The sequence below is a fragment of the Leucopleurus acutus genome (genome assembly GCF_964270905.1).
Source record: "Leucopleurus acutus genome assembly, chromosome: 17".
NCBI lineage: Eukaryota > Metazoa > Chordata > Mammalia > Artiodactyla > Delphinidae > Leucopleurus > Leucopleurus acutus.
The window spans coordinates 675,575-694,271 of record NC_139159.1 but is presented as its reverse complement, the minus strand read 5'-3'; the positions used below and the strand labels follow the sequence as shown (position 1 = coordinate 694,271).

Here is an 18,697-nt window from a genome sequence, read left to right as displayed (position 1 = left end):
GGTCTGTTCAGATTATTTCTCCATGATTCAGTCTTGGTAGGTTGTTTGTTTCTAGGAGTTTATTTGTTTCTTCCAGGTTGTCCAGTTTGTTGGTGTATAATTGTTCCTAGTGGTCTTTTTATGATCCTTTGTGATGTAAGGATACCTTCTGGGGAATTAAGTGAAAGCCTGTCCAAGTTCTGAACCTTGAGGCTTTAGGCCATTTTCTTCAATGTGGCTCTCAGAACACAGTCAGCTAGATACACCCTCAGGCAGGATTTCAGACTGTGCTGAAAAGCCTAAGAGAAAATCAAGATACCGTTATCCCAGCCCAACTAGATCTACTTCCAGTGTCCTCACTGCTGGTGAGCCCTGCCCGCTGCTCACGCTTCTGTCCGTTCCTCAGTGGGTACCGACCACTGTGGAGCACCAGGCACTCCAGGAAAGGGCTTCTGAAAGGACAGGCAGGGAGAAAGCACTTGAAACAGAGATTATCCAGTGAGATGGGGGTGTAAAAAGAAAGAAACTTCAGAGGTGAGAGAAGACACTGTATCCATGAAACAAGAATCACTATTAAGAAAGAATATCAGAGAACAAGAGAGAAAATTTGTGAACTAAACATACACATCACAAATTAAGGATGAAGTGGATTTGGAAGATAAAATTCAGGAACTCTCATGGAGAGTAGAGTAAGGTTACAAATCAGAAAATGGAGAAGCGATGAGGAAACTTGGAATCTATCTGCAAGGTCCAGCTCCATGGCCTCCACCCCTGACAGAGGACGAGCCAAGTAGAGGCTTCATGGATAACGTTTCAGGAATGACCATTCTGAGTTCCAGATGGAAAAGGCCATCGAATGTCCAGTGCATTGTATGGAAACAGCTCCACATGGAGCAGACTTCTTGAAAATTTGAAACCTTGGGGGTTCCCCAGGAGAGAAGATGCTGAAAAGTTTCTACAAGAGAAAAAACCCAAAGGTCTTTCAAAAGGATCAGGAACCTGGATGACGGTTGTCTTTGCAACAGCAGAGTGCAGCCTGGGAGACAGTGAGCCAGACTTCGTGCACAGTCTCGGAAAGAGTGCTTCTCACCTGAGTGGGAAGGATTAACGATTATGAGTGAGAGCCGAGTGCAGGTGTTTCAGGTGGCCAGGTCCCCATGGGGGTCTGTGTCCTGTGCTCCTCTTGCTGGGAAGCTGCCGGGGGAAGTTCTCCACCGAGATGGAGCAGAAGCTGGGAAAAAGGAGGGCGTGGGGTCCGGGAAGTTTGCCGACGAGTCTCCTGGGGGCGGGGGGTGGTGACCTCCACTCAAGACCCGGACTGGTGTCCCTGACCCTCCCGAGGTGGTGCCCCAGAGATGGCTCACAGCCTCCCTGATGCGTTTGCACGTCTAGAGGAGACGTAGTGAATTTGGGAGAGTTTGATGACAACAGTGACAGTCACGTTGAGAACAGCTAAGGGGTGGGGGAGCTGGGGTGCTGTCCCTCTGCCAGGCGAACGTCCACGTACAACTGTCTGTACAGTCGGCCCTCGTGTCCACAGATCCCCCTCCTGCAGACCGCGCGGCGCCGTAGTGCGCGTTTCCACGTTAAGTGCACCCACGCAGTTCAAACCCGAGTTGTTCAAGCGTCAGGTACTCACTTCAGGGAGATCAAAATGTTATGTGAAGAAGGAAATGTGTGCTAGTACTCAGCTCGGATCATCTGTGAGCGGAGCTACCTGTCACAACAGCAGGAATATTGAATTAATCTAACCGAATTTAGGAGATCACTGTTGGGAAGGCAGTAGGACAGGAGATGTGCGTGTACCTCCCTGTGCCCTTGTGTGCCCGTGTCCATGTGTCCCTGTGTGCGTGTGCATGTGTGTGTTTCACTCTGTGCGTTTCCGTGTGTGCATGTGTGTGTGTGCTGTTTCTAAGCGTGTGTGTGTCCCTGTGTGCGTGCCTGTGTGTGTGTGCATGTATGAGTGCATCTGGTGGTGATGGTGACCAGAGAGAGCTGATTTCCCCTGCCATGGAGAATAGCCCCGACCAAGAAAACAACAGATAGCAGTTTAAGCATTATTTCATAAAGGGGACCACCGTATGCCTTTGTGGGAAAATTTACATGTTAAAGTGCTGTTTTCAGATATGAGGAGTTGTGAAGTAAACAGCTGTTCTAGGAATAGCATCTTCATTTTCCAAGAATAGCTTTGAAAAATGACAGTAAATTCTGTTGCGTGTCTGTCAGCCTTGATGGTAAGAGTTCTTGCTTCACCCCGTGCTGTCTCAGGTGAGCGCCGTTCTGAATGGCCTGTTGGATCAGAGCTTCCGGGACCGAGCCAGTCAGAAGCACCAAGGCCTGGAGCTGGTGGGTGCCATCCTGCAGAGCTGGAGGAGCTGCGGCCCGTGGTGGGCCAGGGATGCTGCCCCGGACAGCAAAATGGCCGTGCTGACCTTGCTGGCAAAAATTCTGCAGGTATTCTGAGAGACCTTGAAAATGTAGCTGCGTCTGTCGCTTATGTCTTTAAAAATTCGGTGGAGGCTTCTTGAAAAGCTCATTGGTTTGACAAATAAAAAATAACTTGGACAATTGCTGATTACTTTATATTTTATACTTTTCCATTATCTTACATAATTATCTTTTATTCTCATTTTCATTTCTTATTCTTTATCTTCTCAGTGTAGCTTTACGTGCATTGTCTTAGCAGATAGTTTTAAAATATTTCAGAACAGGAATTGTTGAAATGCTGTTGGCGCCCAAGAACAAATGTATAGGTCATTTCTGAAATTTAAAAACGGAAAAATGTATTAAAGGAAATTAGAGGCATAATGTAGAAATGTGTTTTCATTTTCCCTCCTTTAGATTGATTCATCTGTATCTTTTAATACAAATCACAGTGCATTCCCAGAAGTTTTTACAACATACGTTAGTCTACTTGCTGATCCGAATTTGGGTCTACATTTAAAGGTAAGTGGTTGAAAAGATGTTTTTCAGATTACGTTCTCCATTTTTTTTCCTGTTCTGTATTTTTGTGTATTTGTGATATTTTCTGTTTTCTTATTATGGAAAATTTCAGACATATTCAGAAGCAGAGAGACCAGCACAGTGACGCCCGGGTACCCGTCACCAGCTTCTGTGGCCCTCAGTCATCTTTCTGTTAATTAATAACAGAAAATATCTCTCTTACTTTTAGGGTCAAGAACTTAACAGATTTTGTAATTTTAAAGTCCTGTAGTAATTAGATTTTACACTCCAGTGAAGTGTGGCCTTCCTGAAAACCGTCTTTGTAGTGGAACATGAGGGTATTTCTTCGGAATTTTCTGCTGTATGTGATTAGTCAGGTTTCACATTTCTCAACACGAGGAGGTCTGGGAACTGACCTGCTACCCAAGGGAGGAAGGAAGCACACCGAGTGCTCTGAAGCCCTGAGTTCCACAGTCGCCCCGTAGGGTGTTCACAATAGTCTTTTCTCACAGAACTCAGGCAGCGCGCTTCTAGTAGAGGCTGCGTTTGCAGAGGAGATCCACACGCAGAGTCAGGCTGCCCTGTCCTGTGCTCACACGGGACAGCCCTGGCTCAGCCCGCGAGCCCGAGAGTGGAAGCCGAGGGCCGGGCCGCGTCTTGCTGGTGGGTTTGACGCTGCCGAGGAGGTGTCCTGAAGTGGGCCCGGAGTCCACACGTGTGGTGCTTTCTTGGCGCAGTCTTTAGAAAGCAGTCGTTGCACTCGTTGTGCGGAATCCCTAAGCCAGTCTCATGTTGCGCTCGCTCTGCAGGGCCAGGCTGTGATTCTGCTCCCATTCTTCACCAGTCTCACTGGAGGCCATCTGCAGGAGCTGAAGCACGTTCTCGGGAAGTTCATTGTTTCTAATTTCCCTATGAAGTCTGAAGAGTTTCCCCCGGGGACTCTGCGATACAATAACTACGCAGACTGTATGAAAAAGGTTAGTTTTTAGTAGTTGCAACGAAAATTAAGCACTGCTTGTTTCCTGTTAACATTTCTTGGTGAAAAGAAGTTAGTGAAATATTCAGAGTCAGAGAGTGTTCTAACTCGAAGGATTCATTTTAACTCATTTTGAAAGCTTGTCTGTGGGGGCCGATGTGTACCTGAATCCTTTGGGGCTAATTTTTCTCCCATTTAAAAATTGTGAAATATTTTATGTGTAATGTATAAGCTTTGAAGAATGATACCGAAGAGAGCTAAGAAATAGAATATCACCTATGGTGCAGTTTCTGAAGTTTAGTTGACTAGTGGTCATTTGAGAAATATCTAGTGGGTATCACTTAGTTAATATACAGCGTAAGTTCCCGAAACACCGGGGGCTTAGCCAAGAAGCTAGGTTCTCTCCCTCCTGTACAGTTCTAGATCCTCTACAGGGACCCCGTCTCCTTTACCACCTTCTTTTCTGTCGTCCCCCACACGTAGCATCTACCTTGTCCAGGTTGGCTGATCCAGCTCCTGTCTTGTCCGTTCTAGCCAACAGGAGGGAGGAGAGGGCAGGAGAGAGCATCCCTTTCCTTTAAGGGCTTAATCCAGACCTTGCACGTATTAATTCTGCTGATAACCCACTTGCCACATACAAGCGAGTGAGACTGTGAATGTTCTTATTTTGGGCAGCAGTATACTCAGCTAAAACTCAGGGGCCAGCCAGTAGGGAAAACGAGAGAATCACCATTGGAGAGAGGGTAGGTGGTGGTCGCCCCTACTTGTGATGGACTCAACAATAATAAAGATACTGTCTTGTTTTCAAGGAGCTTATAGTAAAGTAAGGAAGAAACGATGATTAAAACACACTGTAATAAGTGCCAGGGTAGAGATACACATACTCTCCAAGGATGGCTGCACCAGTGTATCCCGTCCACATGTTTTTATGGTGTGACTTTCCGTCACATGGGGAAAAAAGAGACGTCATACATTTTGAGCAACGTAGTCTGATTTTTCTCCTGTTGCATATGGGTTGTCCTTAAGGACTCACTAGTAACAAGAAAATAATGCAGTGGAAGTGATGCTCGTGATTCTGAGTCTAGCCTTAAAAGGTTTCCAGCTCATTCTTGGGTCTGTGGTCTGTGGGACCCAGTCACCATCCTGTACAGAAGCCACGCAGCCACACGGAAAGGCTGTTTACAAACCACCCATCCACATGGGTTCTCTCCTCCCTACCCTGATGTGACTTTTTTCTTTCCAACATACAGAGAAGTTGGAAGAATAGTCAACAAGCAGCCATATAACCGTCTCTTGTATTCAGCAGTTAACTTTTTGTCCTGTTTGCTTTGTCTGTGTGTGCGTGTGTGTTTTGACTGAAACGCTTGCGAGTTAGCTGCAGACATCCTGGTGCTTCACTCCTGAATGTTTCAGCAGCAGTTCCTGAGAGGCAGGCACCACGCTGATACCAGGCCCAAGAAAATTCTCGCTGCTCTCAGACCCTGTGCTGTTTCGTCCACGGTCACGTTTCTCCAGATGTCCCTGTGTTTGGCTGGATTTTTCAAACCAGGATCTAATTAACGATTGGCTCGAATGTCATGTCTCTGGTGTCTTTAAATCCAGGACCACTTCACCCCCATCCCTTTTATTTCTCTGCGACACTGGGTTTTGGAAGTAGCCCGAGCGCGTCTCTCGGATGCTGTCCTGTTTGTCTGATTGCTCCCTTGAGGTGCGTTTTGGCTTTCCTCACCCTCTGTGTTTCCTCTAAACTGGAAGTTAGGCTTCAAGCTTGGCTGTGAGATTCAGGCTAACCTTTCTGGCAACAACCCCACACCTGGAGGCAGGTGTCGTGCACGTCCCCTTGTGAGCGACCTCGCATCTGGTGGCCTGGTTGACGTGGTAACCTCCTCATTTCTCTGTCGAATGGTGTGTTCTTTCTGCACCATCATGCTGGTACCATCTGAGTTTCCTGCTCCCCAGCAATCTGCCAGCAGATGGTTGTCACGTCCACAAAGGTTGTGGGTAGATCTTTAGTACTTTCCCTTAACGTAAATGCAAGTGCAGACAGTCGCGGCACCTTTGAAGAAAGCTTCCAGTCTAAGAAAGGTGTAAACCAACAGGAGAAAGGAACTCAGAGGGAGCAGAGGCAACAAGTCGAGATAAGAACGTCGAAGAGACTGTTCAGAGCAGCTTCAGAGAGGAGAGACAGTATATCAAGTGCATGAACTAGAACAAGAAAGCGCTCTTGGAAATTAAATACACAAAAGAAAAATTTAAAAACCTTCACCAAATGGAAGATAAGATTGCAGCTGTCTCCTAGAGAGTAGAGCAAAAGGACATGGAGATGGAAGATGGGAGGTGAGATGAGAACACTGGACCCACAGCCTGGAGTGTGTGTGCTGTGCAGTGAGGGTGGTGTGAAGGGTGCACGCTGCCGCCCCCAGAGGGCCCGGAGCCGAGGAGAGGCCTCGTGGAGGTGAAGAGAGGGCCCCAAACACGGTTGGAGGAAGAATATCTGCAAAACTTTGAGAGAATCAAAACTCAGATATTTAACGAACATTGTTATATGCCAGGCATTCCATAGCTGCAAAAATGACATATATTAGCATTTGTTAATCTTTGTGAAATTGTTATAATTTGCTTTCCCTTTTTATTTGAACTGTCAAAAAACAAATCCAATGCAATTATCATCATCATCATCATCATTATTATTGGTGTGTGTTTCTTCTCTAGCTTCTGGATGCATTGGAGTTATCGCAGAGTCCTGTGTTGTTGGAGCTGATGACAGAAATTCTTTGTCGGGAGCAACAGCATGTTATGGAAGAGTTATTTCAATCCACTTTCAGGAAGATAGCCAGAAAGTGAGTCATTCCTAGTCTGGGATTCCAGGAACCATATGTGTTTTATTTCTGTGGGAGATTATCATCTCTGTTCTTGAAAACGATGAGTGCATTATTTCAGTAGATGCAGATAAAGTTTTGACAAAATCCAGTGCTCATTTACTCATCGATGATAAAACTTGCGAAAGATCATCTATGAAAAACCAGTAGCCAACAAAATATTTAATAGTGAAAGGCTGAATTTTCCTCCAAAGTTGGGAACAAGGCGAGGATGTCTGTTCTTTTCTATCCAACATAGTCCTGGAGGTTCTAGCCATTGCAGTCAGGCAAGCAAAAGAAATAAAAGGCAGTCAACTTGGAAAGAAAGAAGTATAACTGTTTCTACTCACAGATGGCACAAGGCAGAGAATCCTAAAGATCTACAAGAAACTGTTCGAACCAATAAACAATCATAGAAAATTTGTCGGATTCAGAATACATAGTATTCTAATGTCAGTGGTAGTTCTGTTTATGAACAGAGAACGTTTGACACTATAATTACAAATGTGATACCATTCATAATAGCACCAAAAAGAATAAAACACTTGGGAATAAACTTAACACAAGAAGCACAAGACTTGTACAGCAAAAATTACAACCTATTGCTGAAGGAAATTAAAAAATTAAAGATCTAAGGAAATGGAGAGATAGTCCATGCTCATGAGTTGGAAGATGTAATATTGTTAACATGGCAGTTCTATTCAAATTGCTAGGTTTAATGCACTCCATATCCAGATTCCAGCAAGCCTCATTTTTCGGGTACAGGAATTGACTGGCAGTTCCTAATATTTATATGGAAATGCAAAATACCCCTTAACAGCCAAAACAATTTTGAAAAAGAGAGACAAAATTGGAGGATTTTCCACATCCCAGTTATAAAACTTACTCCAATGCTACAGTTGTCTCTGTGAAAATTAGTTAATATTTTTCAATTTTAGAACTTTTAAAAACAAAACAAGTAAATTTCAATCAGTGGCAGTTGTTATTCTATTTTATGTTCACACCGTTCCCATCTGTGGCAGTGGGAGTCCATGGCGGCCAGCTCCTAGGTTCTTGGGCAGCCTTCCTTAATCTCTGATGTCTTACACATGTCTTCTGGCTCAGCAGATCACCGCAGGCTCACCTTGACCCAGAGTCAAGCTGTTTCTCTAGAGAGCCCCGTGAAACGGCACCTAGAGACCACAGGCTGGGTCCTCGGCGAACTTAGTGCCACTGGGTTATAGCACTACTACTGGTTAGTGCTGTACTGAGGAATAGTTTTGTTTGTTTTAAGGAAAAGAAAAATATCCTGATACTTTCCTTTCAATCTTAACGTTATGGGTTTTTTATTACTTTTATTATTTTTCCCTTACATTGTAGATTTTAATTATTTTCTGTTCAGTGTTGTTTTTAATAACATTTCACCAGTATTTAATTGCTTTATCCTATAATACACATAAAATATTTTCAAAATTAACACTACCAGTATTACTACTAAGAATAATCATAGCTGGAAGAAGTTAACATTTTAAATTTTATTTATAATTTACTTAGAATATATTCTCTGAGGATATACAGTCAAATTTTGTGTTCCAGAATCACTTGAAAGTGTTTTTCAATGTGCAGTTATTATACCAATTCATTAGGTATGCTTTAATTCATTTTCAGGTCTTAGAAGTTTTTGTGGGTTTTTTTTGACTTAATTTTCTTATTGAATATGTAAAATACATACGTGATTCGAACGTTAGAAGTACGTAATGCGCTACATTCAGGAGCCTTGCTTCCCTCTCCTATCGTCTTCTGCCCTTTCACCTTTCTTTCTACTTCATGTTTTCTGCAGATCATGCTAAATCAGCACGTAGAGATCTTCTGCTTTCCTTTTTTTTTTTTTAAACAACTGTGTAATTATTCACTGTGTGGAAGTACCAAGTATTTTGAAGCAGCCCCTACTGATGGGCTTTTGGTCAGTCTTTTGCTGATGAGAATAATGGCATAGTGAATAGCCCTGTGCACATGTCATGTTGTATTTTGCCCGTGTAGCTTTGGAGTGGATTTGTAAATGTGAGTGAAAAGGTAAATGCATTTGTGACTTTGCTAGATATCACCACATCCCCTTTTGGAGTCTGTATTATTTGCATTCCTTCCAGCAGTGGATGAAAGTATGTTTCATCACAGTCTTGCCAATAGAGTATATTGTCAAACATTTGGATTTTTTCCAGCGTTAATAGGGGAGAAAGGATTTCTCAGTGTTGCTCTAATTTGTATTTCTTTTATTATGAGTAAAATGGAACATATATTCATATATTTAATGCTTATTTGCATTTATTTTTCAGTAAACCCATCTGTTGGCCCATTTATGCTCTTTTCCTTTTCCTCCTCTTTCCTTTAGGTTTCTTTGTAAGGGCTGTGCATCTCCACTGTGCTCAAAGCAGGATGCTCCTTGAGAGAATTGAAATCTAGGACAGTGTCCAGATGAATATTGCAGAGCCCATGTAGATCTAGGGGTGTCCTGCAACCTCAGATTTTTGTGACTGAATGACGTTCAAATCCAGTATTTTTGCTCTGGGTCATAGCTAACTTCTGAGCATCGAGATTTTAGAACTGGAAAGGATTTTAATGATCATTCAGTCCTAACCTCTTATTTTTATAGGCGGGGAAGCTAACGCTATTCTTAATTAATAGATGTATAGACGGAATCGTATAGGTGATCATTCATATACCGTGTTACCCAGATGAGAAAACAAAGGGCCAGCTGAATTCTCTCTGCCTGGCAAGTAGGAATGGTGGTTCATTACTGAGGAAGAGGCTGGAATTGTCTGATCAGGATTCATGAGTTTCAGGTTCTGGGATACATGATGGTGTCGAGGCTGAGTCTCTTCCAAAGCCTTCCAGAAAGACCATATTGAAAGTAAATGAAAAAAATTCTTTTTCCTAATGTCTAAATAGGCATGAGGATTTCTGGGGATGAGTAAAATAACATGACCTATGTATAAATGCTTCTTGTATTTCCTGGTTTTTATACATACGATCTTTAAAGGTATTTTTCTGATTCATAGTCATTGGTGTTCACTTTGATTGGAATGTAGTAGGCCGTCATGAAATATTTGTTGCAAGCCTGAATGTGCATGTAACTTTCTCTTTTTCTTAGGAGTTCATGTGCAACGCAGTTAGGGCTTCTGGATAGTGTGTACGGGATGTTCAGGAGGGATGACCTCCTTCCCAGCGTCACCCGCCAAGCGACTGTGGACCGCGTTCTCCTCACTCTGTTGTGGCACTGTGACTTGAGTGCTTTGAGAGACTTCTTTAGCAGCATTGTGGTGGATGCCATTGATGTGTTGAAGTCCAGATTTATAAAGGTATCGTAGTCTTTTGTTAAATTGAATGTTAATTAGAGTTGACAGGTCTCCATGGTCCGTGTCGTTAGAAACTGCCATGTGTTCAGTCAGGGGCGTCTGCAGCTCAGGGAGCGTCCCCTCCATGTCCTGGCCTCAGCCTGCAGGCACGTGGTGTCTGCGTTAGTTTCCTCAGGCTGCTGTCACAGGGGACCACAGATGTGGCTTAGAGCCACAGGCCTTTATTTTCTCTGGAGAAATAGAAATCAGAAAATCTGTATCTTCTCTGGAGACCAGAAATGAGAAACCGTTTCCTGGGGCTGCACTTGCTCCGGAGGCTCTGGGGAGGAGACTGCTCACCCTGCCAACAGCCTCCAGAGGCACCAGCACCCCTCGGCTCGTGGCCACGGTGCCCCTTCCCGTGCTTCTCAGGTCACTTGGCTTCGTCGTCCTCCTCTTCTGTTTTAAACAGTCCGCCATTTTTCTTCTTTTATTGAAGTGTAGTTGACTTACAGTGTTGTGTTAGTTTCAGGTGCACACCAAAGTGTTTCAGTTATACATGTACATGTGTCTGTTCTTTTTCAAATTCTTTTCCATTATGGTTTATTGCAAGGTACTGAATGTTTCCTGTGCTATACAGTAGGTCCTTGTTGTTTATCTGTTGTATGTGTAGTGGTTTGTATCTGCTAATCCCAAACTCCCAATTTATCCGCTCCGCCTCCCCTCCCCCTTGGTAACCACCAGTCTGTTCTCTGTGCCTGTGAGTCTGTTTCTGATTTGTAACTAAGTTCATTTGTGTCATACTTTAGATTCCACATATAAGTGATACATATGGTGTTTGTCTTTGTCTGACTTCACTTAGTACGATTATGTCTGGGTCCATCCGTGTTGCTGCAAATGGCATTATTTCATTCTTTTCATGGCTGAGTAGTATTCCATCGTATCTGTGCACCACAGCTTCAGCTTCTCTATCCACTCCTCTGTCGATGGACATTTAGGTGCTTCCAGCTTCCGCAGTTCTGTCTAATCTCTCTCTGCCTCCTGCCTGTAAATATGATTGCATTTCGGGCCCACTTGGATAATCTTCTCAGGATCCTTTGCTTCATTTCACCTGTCTCATCCCTTCTGTTGTACAAGGTAACAGTCACAGGTCTGAGGCATTGGAATGTGGGTATCTTTTTGGGGCTTTATTCAGCCTGACACAGTCTAAACCCATTACAACATCAACTTATAAGTCCAAAACCTCATCTAAATATTATTAGCACAAAGTCCCAAATCTCATCATCTAAATCGTATAAACCAGATATGGGTAGGTTTTGGGTGTGATCCATCTTGGGGCCAACCTCGCTCCATTTTTGGACCTGTGAAACTAGAAAACAGATTATTTGCTTCCAAAACACAGTGGTGGGACAGGCATAGGATGGTAATTATAGACATTCCTGTTCCAAATAGGAGAAATGGAAGGAAGGAGTCTGTTTTCCAAAGCAAGTTTAAAATCCGGCTGGGCAAATCCATTAGGTTTCAAGACCTGGGAATAATGCTCTGTGGCCTGGTGCTCTGCCTTCTGGGCAGAGAATCCATCCTTGGAGTCATTCTTCTTTTTTCTTGAAGGTTAGCAGGTGTTTGCAGCTGAGTAGCTTTGTTTGTTGCCTGTAGAATTTGGGGAGTACAACATCCTTTTTTCCATTTCATTTTGTCTCTGTCCCTTTCAGTTCATCTGGTGTAACATTCTCAGAAACCTTCTGTCTCTTTCATGCTTATTCTGGAGATTCCCTCTGTGAGATAGGAGAGTCCCTTCCCTGTGCGTGGCTTCTGTGAGGTGGCCGAGCGCAGCCGTGAGCCACAGGCTTCGTTTCTTCAGCCATGCCCTCAGGCTTCTCGCCGAAGCATGCTTTCCCAGCAGCCAGTCTCCTGACGCTAGCATCTTCTGCAGTCTGCACGGGCTGAGAACTTCCCAGGTCATCAAGTTCTGGTTCTTTTTGCTTGACTGTTTTTGTCTCAAGTAATTTCTCACACCTCACATTCTATTATAAGCGGCAAAGGAGAAGCCAGGCAGTACCTCCAGCAAATTTACTTGGAAATCCTCTCAGCTCAGTATTCAAGTGCACAGCCTGCAAGTTCTGCTTTCTGCACAACTTCAGAACACTGTTCAGCTAAGTTTTCTTGTTAGCCGCCTAACAAGGATCCTCTGTCCTCCAGTTTCCAAAAATCTGGTACTTATTTCCTTTTGAGACCTCACCAGCAACTACTTTAATGTCCATATTTCTAATAAAAATATGTTTATGGTGACGGGCATTCCCTAAGACAACATTGGCTTTCTGTTCACTTCCTTCTGAGTCCTCGCCAGCAGTGCCTTTAATGTCGATATTTCCTAACAGTGGTCTCTACAGGGCAAGCTAGGCCTTTTCTGTCATGCATGGCAAAAATTTTTTCTACCTCTACCCTCTGCTCAATTCCAAAGCCACTTAACGTATTTTTTTCATTTGTTGCAGTAGAGCTCCAGCTCTTGGTACCAAAATGTGTATTAGTTTCCTTAACCTGCCGTAATAAATCACCATAAGCTTGGTGGCCTAGAGCACAAGTTTATCCTCTCACAGCTTTGGAGGCCAGAAGTCCCAAATGAGTTTCACTGAGATGAAGTCAGTACTTGCTGCCACACTAAGTAGAACACATCAACACTTTCATCCACGTTTTAGCTCTTGGGCTACCTCTTGTTGAAGTGGTTTAACATCTTTGTTAAAATTATTTTCAATGTGAAGGGCGTTGAGTATTAAATTTCATTTAGTTAGTAAAATACTTTTCATGTTATCTTTTCTTAGCTGAATGAATCTTCCTTTGATACTCAAATCACCAAGAAGATGGGCTACTATAAGCTGCTCGATGTGATGTACTCTCGTCTTCCGAAAGGTGATGTTCACTCCAAGGAATCTAAAATTAATCAGGCGTTCCACGGCTCGCGTGTCCCAGAAGGAAATGAGCTTACGAAGACCCTCATCAAGTAAGGGTTTACTTAATTTCGGATTGTATTTAATTTGTTAATATCTGTGATGCGTATATTTTTACGCATGTATATAATGTGAATAAATGTTTAAACGAATTTTTATAGTTTTCCTATGTACAGACTACTTAGAGGGACGTTAATTCAGCATGTTATTGGGTAACGTTCTATCCTAGACACATCTTCTATGCAGAGTAAAGCTTTTTCTTTTACTGTTTTTTCCTACTGTCTTTTCTCCCTCAACGGCTTGATATGTCTCTAGTGGTATGATTCACAGTAAGGAGGGATTTAATGTATTTTATTTCTCTGTCATTCAAAATTAAAGGAGTGTCACATACTTCTAAGCAGACGTTTCGTAATGCACAGAGTAGTCAGATCCATTTCCTCTGAAGCCGGCCTTCTGGTGAGGCTCCTCTGAGTGTCGGGCACCGGTGTGCCAGGTCTCTGCAGGCTCACCTTCAGCTCCTCCAACCCTCTCCTCGCATGTCCTCCTCAGTGGATGACGTTGTCACCATGAGCGTCTTGGGGGTCGTGTTATTTTTCCTTCTGAATCTCTTCAACCTCTGCACACACCCTGCCGGCCCCAGAGCTGGTGGATTATGTCCGCGGGGCTCCTGGAACCAGTGGCTCGTGTGGCACTGGGGTTGCTGGTGAAGCGCCTCAGTGGCCTCCTGCGTAATAAGTCTCCCTACCTCGAGGCCTGCCGCTCTCAGCCCTGCTGCCAGAGTGACCGTCCATATGTTACAGGAACCTGATTGTTTTGTTTCCCAGCCTGAAGCCCTTCAGAGGGACCGCGTCCTAGTAGCAGGGGCCGGCAGGCTTCTCCCCTCGAGGGCTGGGCGGTAACTGCTCCAGCTTCCTGGGCCCTGTGGAGCAGCTGGCAGCAGCGTAGATGTGGGGTGGCCGTGTTCTGACTGCACCGTGCTCACGTGCGCACCGTGCTCACGTGCTCACGGTGGCTGGCCGCAGCTGGCAGGGCGAGACCGGGCTCCTGGGTGTGGCAGCCACCCCTGCCTCCGCCGCTGCCACCCCTCCATGCCCTCACAGTGCCCGTATGCTGCTTCCCCAGGGTCAGTTCAGGCCCCGCCTGGTAGAGCCCTTCCTGCCCCTCAGGCTGGGCCGCTGCCCACCCGGCTTGTTGCAGCCCCGGTAGGTGTGGGTGTGGGCGCCCGTGGGGCCGGCTCACCCCCCTGGATGGACTGACACTCGCCCGGCTGCCCGCAGGCTGTGCCACGACGCCTTCACGGAGAACATGGCGGGGGAGGCCCAGCTGCTGGAGCGCAGGCGGCTGTACCACTGTGCCGCCTACAACTGCGCCATCGCCGCCATCCGCTGTGTCTTCACCGAGCTCAAGTTTTACCAGGGCTTCCTGTTCAGTGAGAAGCCGGAGAAGGTAGGCCCCTCCCGACTGCCGGCCGGGCTGCCCGGGGTCTGCGCCCCCCGAGCCGCGGTGGGCGTGCTCCTCCAGCCCTGCATGCGGGCGCGGAGGGCGGGACCCCGGGGTGGCGTCAGCCCGGCATCGCCACCTGGCACTCAGGCATCTTCATGTGGGGCTTTGCATTCACAGAACTTGCTCATTTTTGAAAATCTGATAGACCTGAAGCGCTGCTACACGTTTCCCATAGAAGTGGAGGTGAGTGAAAGTTTTCGTGGCGTTTCCAGGCTACGAACACTTAGCAAATGCTTATAGGGAAACGCACACATTGCGCTGAACATTAACTGCCCAGTACTCAAGCCTGCTGTACACTGTAAACACTGGCAGCTTCTTACAGTTTGACCGGAGATACATCTCAGGCAACTACAAAAAATTGGTCATGACTCGGGTTTTCCCTCAACTTGTAAAGGAGAGAAAATGCCACTGAAAGGAGCTCTTAGGACACATCCCTGAAGTTGTTTTCTGAAGTTCCTCTGGTCAGTGATGTTGAGATCCACCCCATACAGGGTTAGGCCCTAGGGGCCCTGGTGGGAGGGTCGGCACATCTCGGGCGCCGGGAGCAGACGTCTTGCGGGGAAGATGCTCTGGCAAAGGAGCCAAGCTCAGGCTCAGTCGAGCTCAGCAGAGGCTGGGGGGCAGCAGCCTTTCACAGCCCGGGGGCCTGGGGGGCGGGCTGGTGTTCTGGCCTCCGCCCCTCGTAATCTGCCTGGTGGCTCACAGGTTCAGGCCAGTGCTTGCTTCCCGCCTTGAGCCCTTTTGGAACAAGACTGGGAAGTTCTTTCTAGGCCTGTGTTCAAAGAACTAAAGACATGAAATAATAAACACACACGTCCGTTAAGCCTTCAGACACTTAACCGTGCATTACTTGTGAACTCCGCCGCAGCCGTGAGGTGCTGTGACCTGTTATGACTGTGCAGTCCAGGGAGCTGAGGCTCATAAGTGCAGACGGCGGGTCCCCAGGCCTGTGGCTGGAGGAGTGCAGCCCACGCGGGTCCCAGAGCCCGAGGGGGGCACCAGCTCCTGGCACCCGGCTGGGGTGGGGGGCCTTCCTGAAGGGCTCCCGCCTGTCTTTGTAGGGGGTTTTCAGTGCTTTTAAGTTTGGTTAAAGTTTTTGCTTAAAAGTTAATATTTGTGATTTTTGCCCGATTGCTACTAAAATAGAAAATATGTGACCACGATTCTAAGAAATCTTAAATTGTCTGTTTTTGCCTAATAGGTTCCTATGGAAAGAAAGAAGAGGTACATTGAAATTAGGAGAGAAGCCAGGGAAGCAGCAAATGGGGACTCAGGTAGGACGTTTTTAAAATGATGAAAAAGATTCCAGTAGTTGGTATTTGTTATATAAATAGACAATACTTTAAATACCCCAACGTTGAAACTGAATTTGAAAATTTTTATTTTCAAGTGGCAAATGGAATTGTACTTTGAAAGAAATGCAGTTAGTTAAACTTTAACAGCACAGAAACATCTCGAGGTGGCCAGAGGGGGCTCAGATGTGGTACGCTTTTTTAACAAAAGCAAGATTGACCTGCATTTATTTGCTTGTTTTTGGATTATGTTTGTGTGTTATTTAGATACTTTCAGAACCCTGTGTGAAAGTACAGTCCCATCCTGCCCCTCCTCTCCTCCAAACCTCCCATCGGCTCCCACCTCCCCGCTATACCCATGTCTGCTCCCTGCGCCCCAGGGCGTTTGCTGTGCTGTTCCCCTAGGTGGACTAATCTCGGCCCCAGAGGCCAGCATGGCCCCTTCCTCTGAAGGAAGTTCTCCTAGCCTCCCTGTTTAGAATCAACTCTCTCTCCCTCCACACGCTCCTAGTTTCAATTTTTTGCTTAATCTTCTTCATAGCTTTTTTTTTCTTCTTGATTTGAGGATAAAATCTGGACCAGTTAAGTCCCTTACATACTGTGAATTAGTTAGTTCTCAGCACTATCTCTTGCAGCATTTACGTTAGGCTTTATGGGCAGAGCGTACATCATCAGAATTTTCAGTGCAAGAAGTTCTGTTAGCATCACATCCAAAAACTGGATCTAGTTCGACTTCATGCCTTGGTTTGCCGCAGAGAGTAACTGCTCAGTGGGGACAGAGTGCAAGGAGGTCCCCCCAGGCTCTTTTTGCTTGTGGATCCGGGTGGTGAGTGAGAGCCGCAGGTTTGATGAACGCCTTCGGTGCAGGTATCGGGAAATCACTTGAGCGTAGAGAAACCCATTTCTTACTAGTTTGAGTAAATGTAGTTCCTTCTCTTTTTGCTTCAGGCGGCCCGTGTTATATGTCTTCCTTGTCGTATCTGGCAGACAGTAGCCTGAGTGAGGAGATGAGTCAGTTCGACTTTTGTACTGGAGTTCAGAGCTACTCGTATGGCTCCCAAGACCCTCAGTCCACCGCCGGCCGTTTCTGGAGACGGGTGATTACTGAACATTGTTGTCTGGGGGGCAAGGGGAGCCTCGGGGCAGCAGGGCGCCGGCCTCTCGTCCTGGGGTTCAGCGTCTGACCCCGCCAGCATGCAGGGCGGGTTCACGTTAGCCGGGCTCCTCCCGCGGTCAGGTCAGTGTTTGCATCAGAGCTGCGTGAGGCCCTCCCGAGAGAGCTGACCGCGCTGGCTGACTGTTGTCCGTTCCCCCCCGCCCCCCGCCCCCGGGAGGGGTGTTTGCTGTCAGTGCCCCGGCCTGAGCAGAGCCTCCTCCCTGAAGGGTGGGCTCTGGTGACGGGCAGGGGTGCACTGGGTCTGACGGCTGCTTTGAGAGGTTGAGCTCAGTCTCTCTTCCGGGGTCCAGCAGCTCGCGGGGTCGTCCACAGCTCACAGAGCCGCTTTTCCGGCACAGCACTCCGTTTCTAGCTTGGGCTGACCTCACGCTGGTCATTGTTTCAGAGGGAACCCTCCCCCCACCCCACCCCGCCTCCCACCCCCTGCCCCGTGCCAGCTCTGCAGGCGGCCTGCCCCGTGAGCGGCCCCTCGCGTGGCGGTGGCTCTGGCCGCCCACGTGCTGAGTGGGCCCGGGTACGGCCGTCCGTGGCCACGCACTCCTTTCCTGCCTCTCCGAGGGGCTTGCTGGGTGCGCCTGTCTCTCTCATCTCCCGTGACCCTGGTTGTGTGTCGGTTACTGTTCGGTGCTGAGTGAGCCTGCTGTCACTAACCCGTGACACCCCGCCTCTCTCTTCTGCCCCAGTTTGTAGACGTTACCCATCGCCTGGGGCCAGACACCACGGGCACGGAGGTTGTGAGAGGAGTACGTGTCCAGGGCTGTCCGTCTTGGGAGATGTTCTGGAGTAGTTACTGCCACCAGGGCAGACAGAATGACGGAATTCACTAGGGCCTTTTTTATTCCTTTTTCTGCCCACTCTCCACAAGCATTTAGTAGCCTAGGCCGACCTTTATCCAAACTGTGCTCTCAGCGTTTCTTACGCTGTTCTTTCCTGGAAGCGATCTGTGCTAGGAACCACCCAGATCCGTTGTGTGTGTGTGAAATACACCATACGTGTATGTAAAACCTCAGTTCAGCATCACACTTATAAAATGATTATTCCTGCTCCTTTTTCTTAAAAAGGATCAAGAATGTTTTAAAAGTTTTGTTCTATTATTGATTGAAATTTTAGGGCAAATTAAGGAGTTTACAAAGTTTTTCAAAATACTGAGAAAAATCGGTAAAAATTTATTCTATAATTCTACTTCAGTAGCTCTACTTCCTACATAAAGTGGCAACGAAGAATGATGCAGGCTGCGGCTCTCAAGATGTAGAGGGTCTGGGCCCGCCGGGACGCACACAACTGAACTTGGTCCGAAGCAGCAGTGTCTGCAGTGACACCCTGACCTGAGTGCGAGCCTGGAGGAGAGCCAGTGTGGCCGGGGGCGGGGGGATGGGGTACTTCCTGAGGACACGCAGAGACGTGAGGTCCCCTGCGTGAGAGCTCTTCTCGGAGCAGCGCGCTGTGGGCCGCCACCTCACCGGCCTCTCCCTCCCCAGGAGCGTCCAGACCCCGAGGTCCCAGGCGACGTGCTGGAGCTGGAGATGGACGAGCTAAATCGGCACGAGTGCATGGCCCCCATGGCGGCCCTGGTCCGGCACATGCAGAGGCTGCAGGCCACTCGGCCAGAAGAGGTGCCTGGGCTGAGCCGGGGCTGCAGTGTGGGTTCGCAGGCGCACTGATCTTTCCGGTCTCGCTCACCGCTGCTCACCCTGTCACGCTGAGAGCGAGCGG

The 18,697-nt window shown here is 47.0% G+C and overlaps 1 protein-coding gene across 5 annotated transcripts in view; it reads left to right on the top strand.

Moving 5' to 3' along the window:
• Positions 1-18,697, top strand: part of PRKDC (protein kinase, DNA-activated, catalytic subunit) — a 159,512-nt gene that overhangs the window by 70,610 nt on the left and 70,205 nt on the right. For 4 of the 5 annotated variants that reach the window (XM_082859125.1, XM_082859124.1, XM_082859123.1 and 1 more), the window contains exons 37-47: positions 2,248-2,433; positions 2,821-2,925; positions 3,732-3,899; positions 6,611-6,738; positions 9,884-10,091; positions 12,887-13,065; positions 14,290-14,458; positions 14,633-14,698; positions 15,717-15,789; positions 16,756-16,904; positions 18,463-18,597. In XM_082859125.1, the coding sequence (XP_082715251.1) occupies positions 2,248-2,433; positions 2,821-2,925; positions 3,732-3,899; positions 6,611-6,738; positions 9,884-10,091; positions 12,887-13,065; positions 14,290-14,458; positions 14,633-14,698; positions 15,717-15,789; positions 16,756-16,904; positions 18,463-18,597 (1,566 nt within the window). The remainder of the gene's footprint in view (positions 1-2,247; positions 2,434-2,820; positions 2,926-3,731; positions 3,900-6,610; positions 6,739-9,883; positions 10,092-12,886; positions 13,066-14,289; positions 14,459-14,632; positions 14,699-15,716; positions 15,790-16,755; positions 16,905-18,462; positions 18,598-18,697) is intronic. The other variant, XM_082859126.1, reaches the window with a different exon arrangement.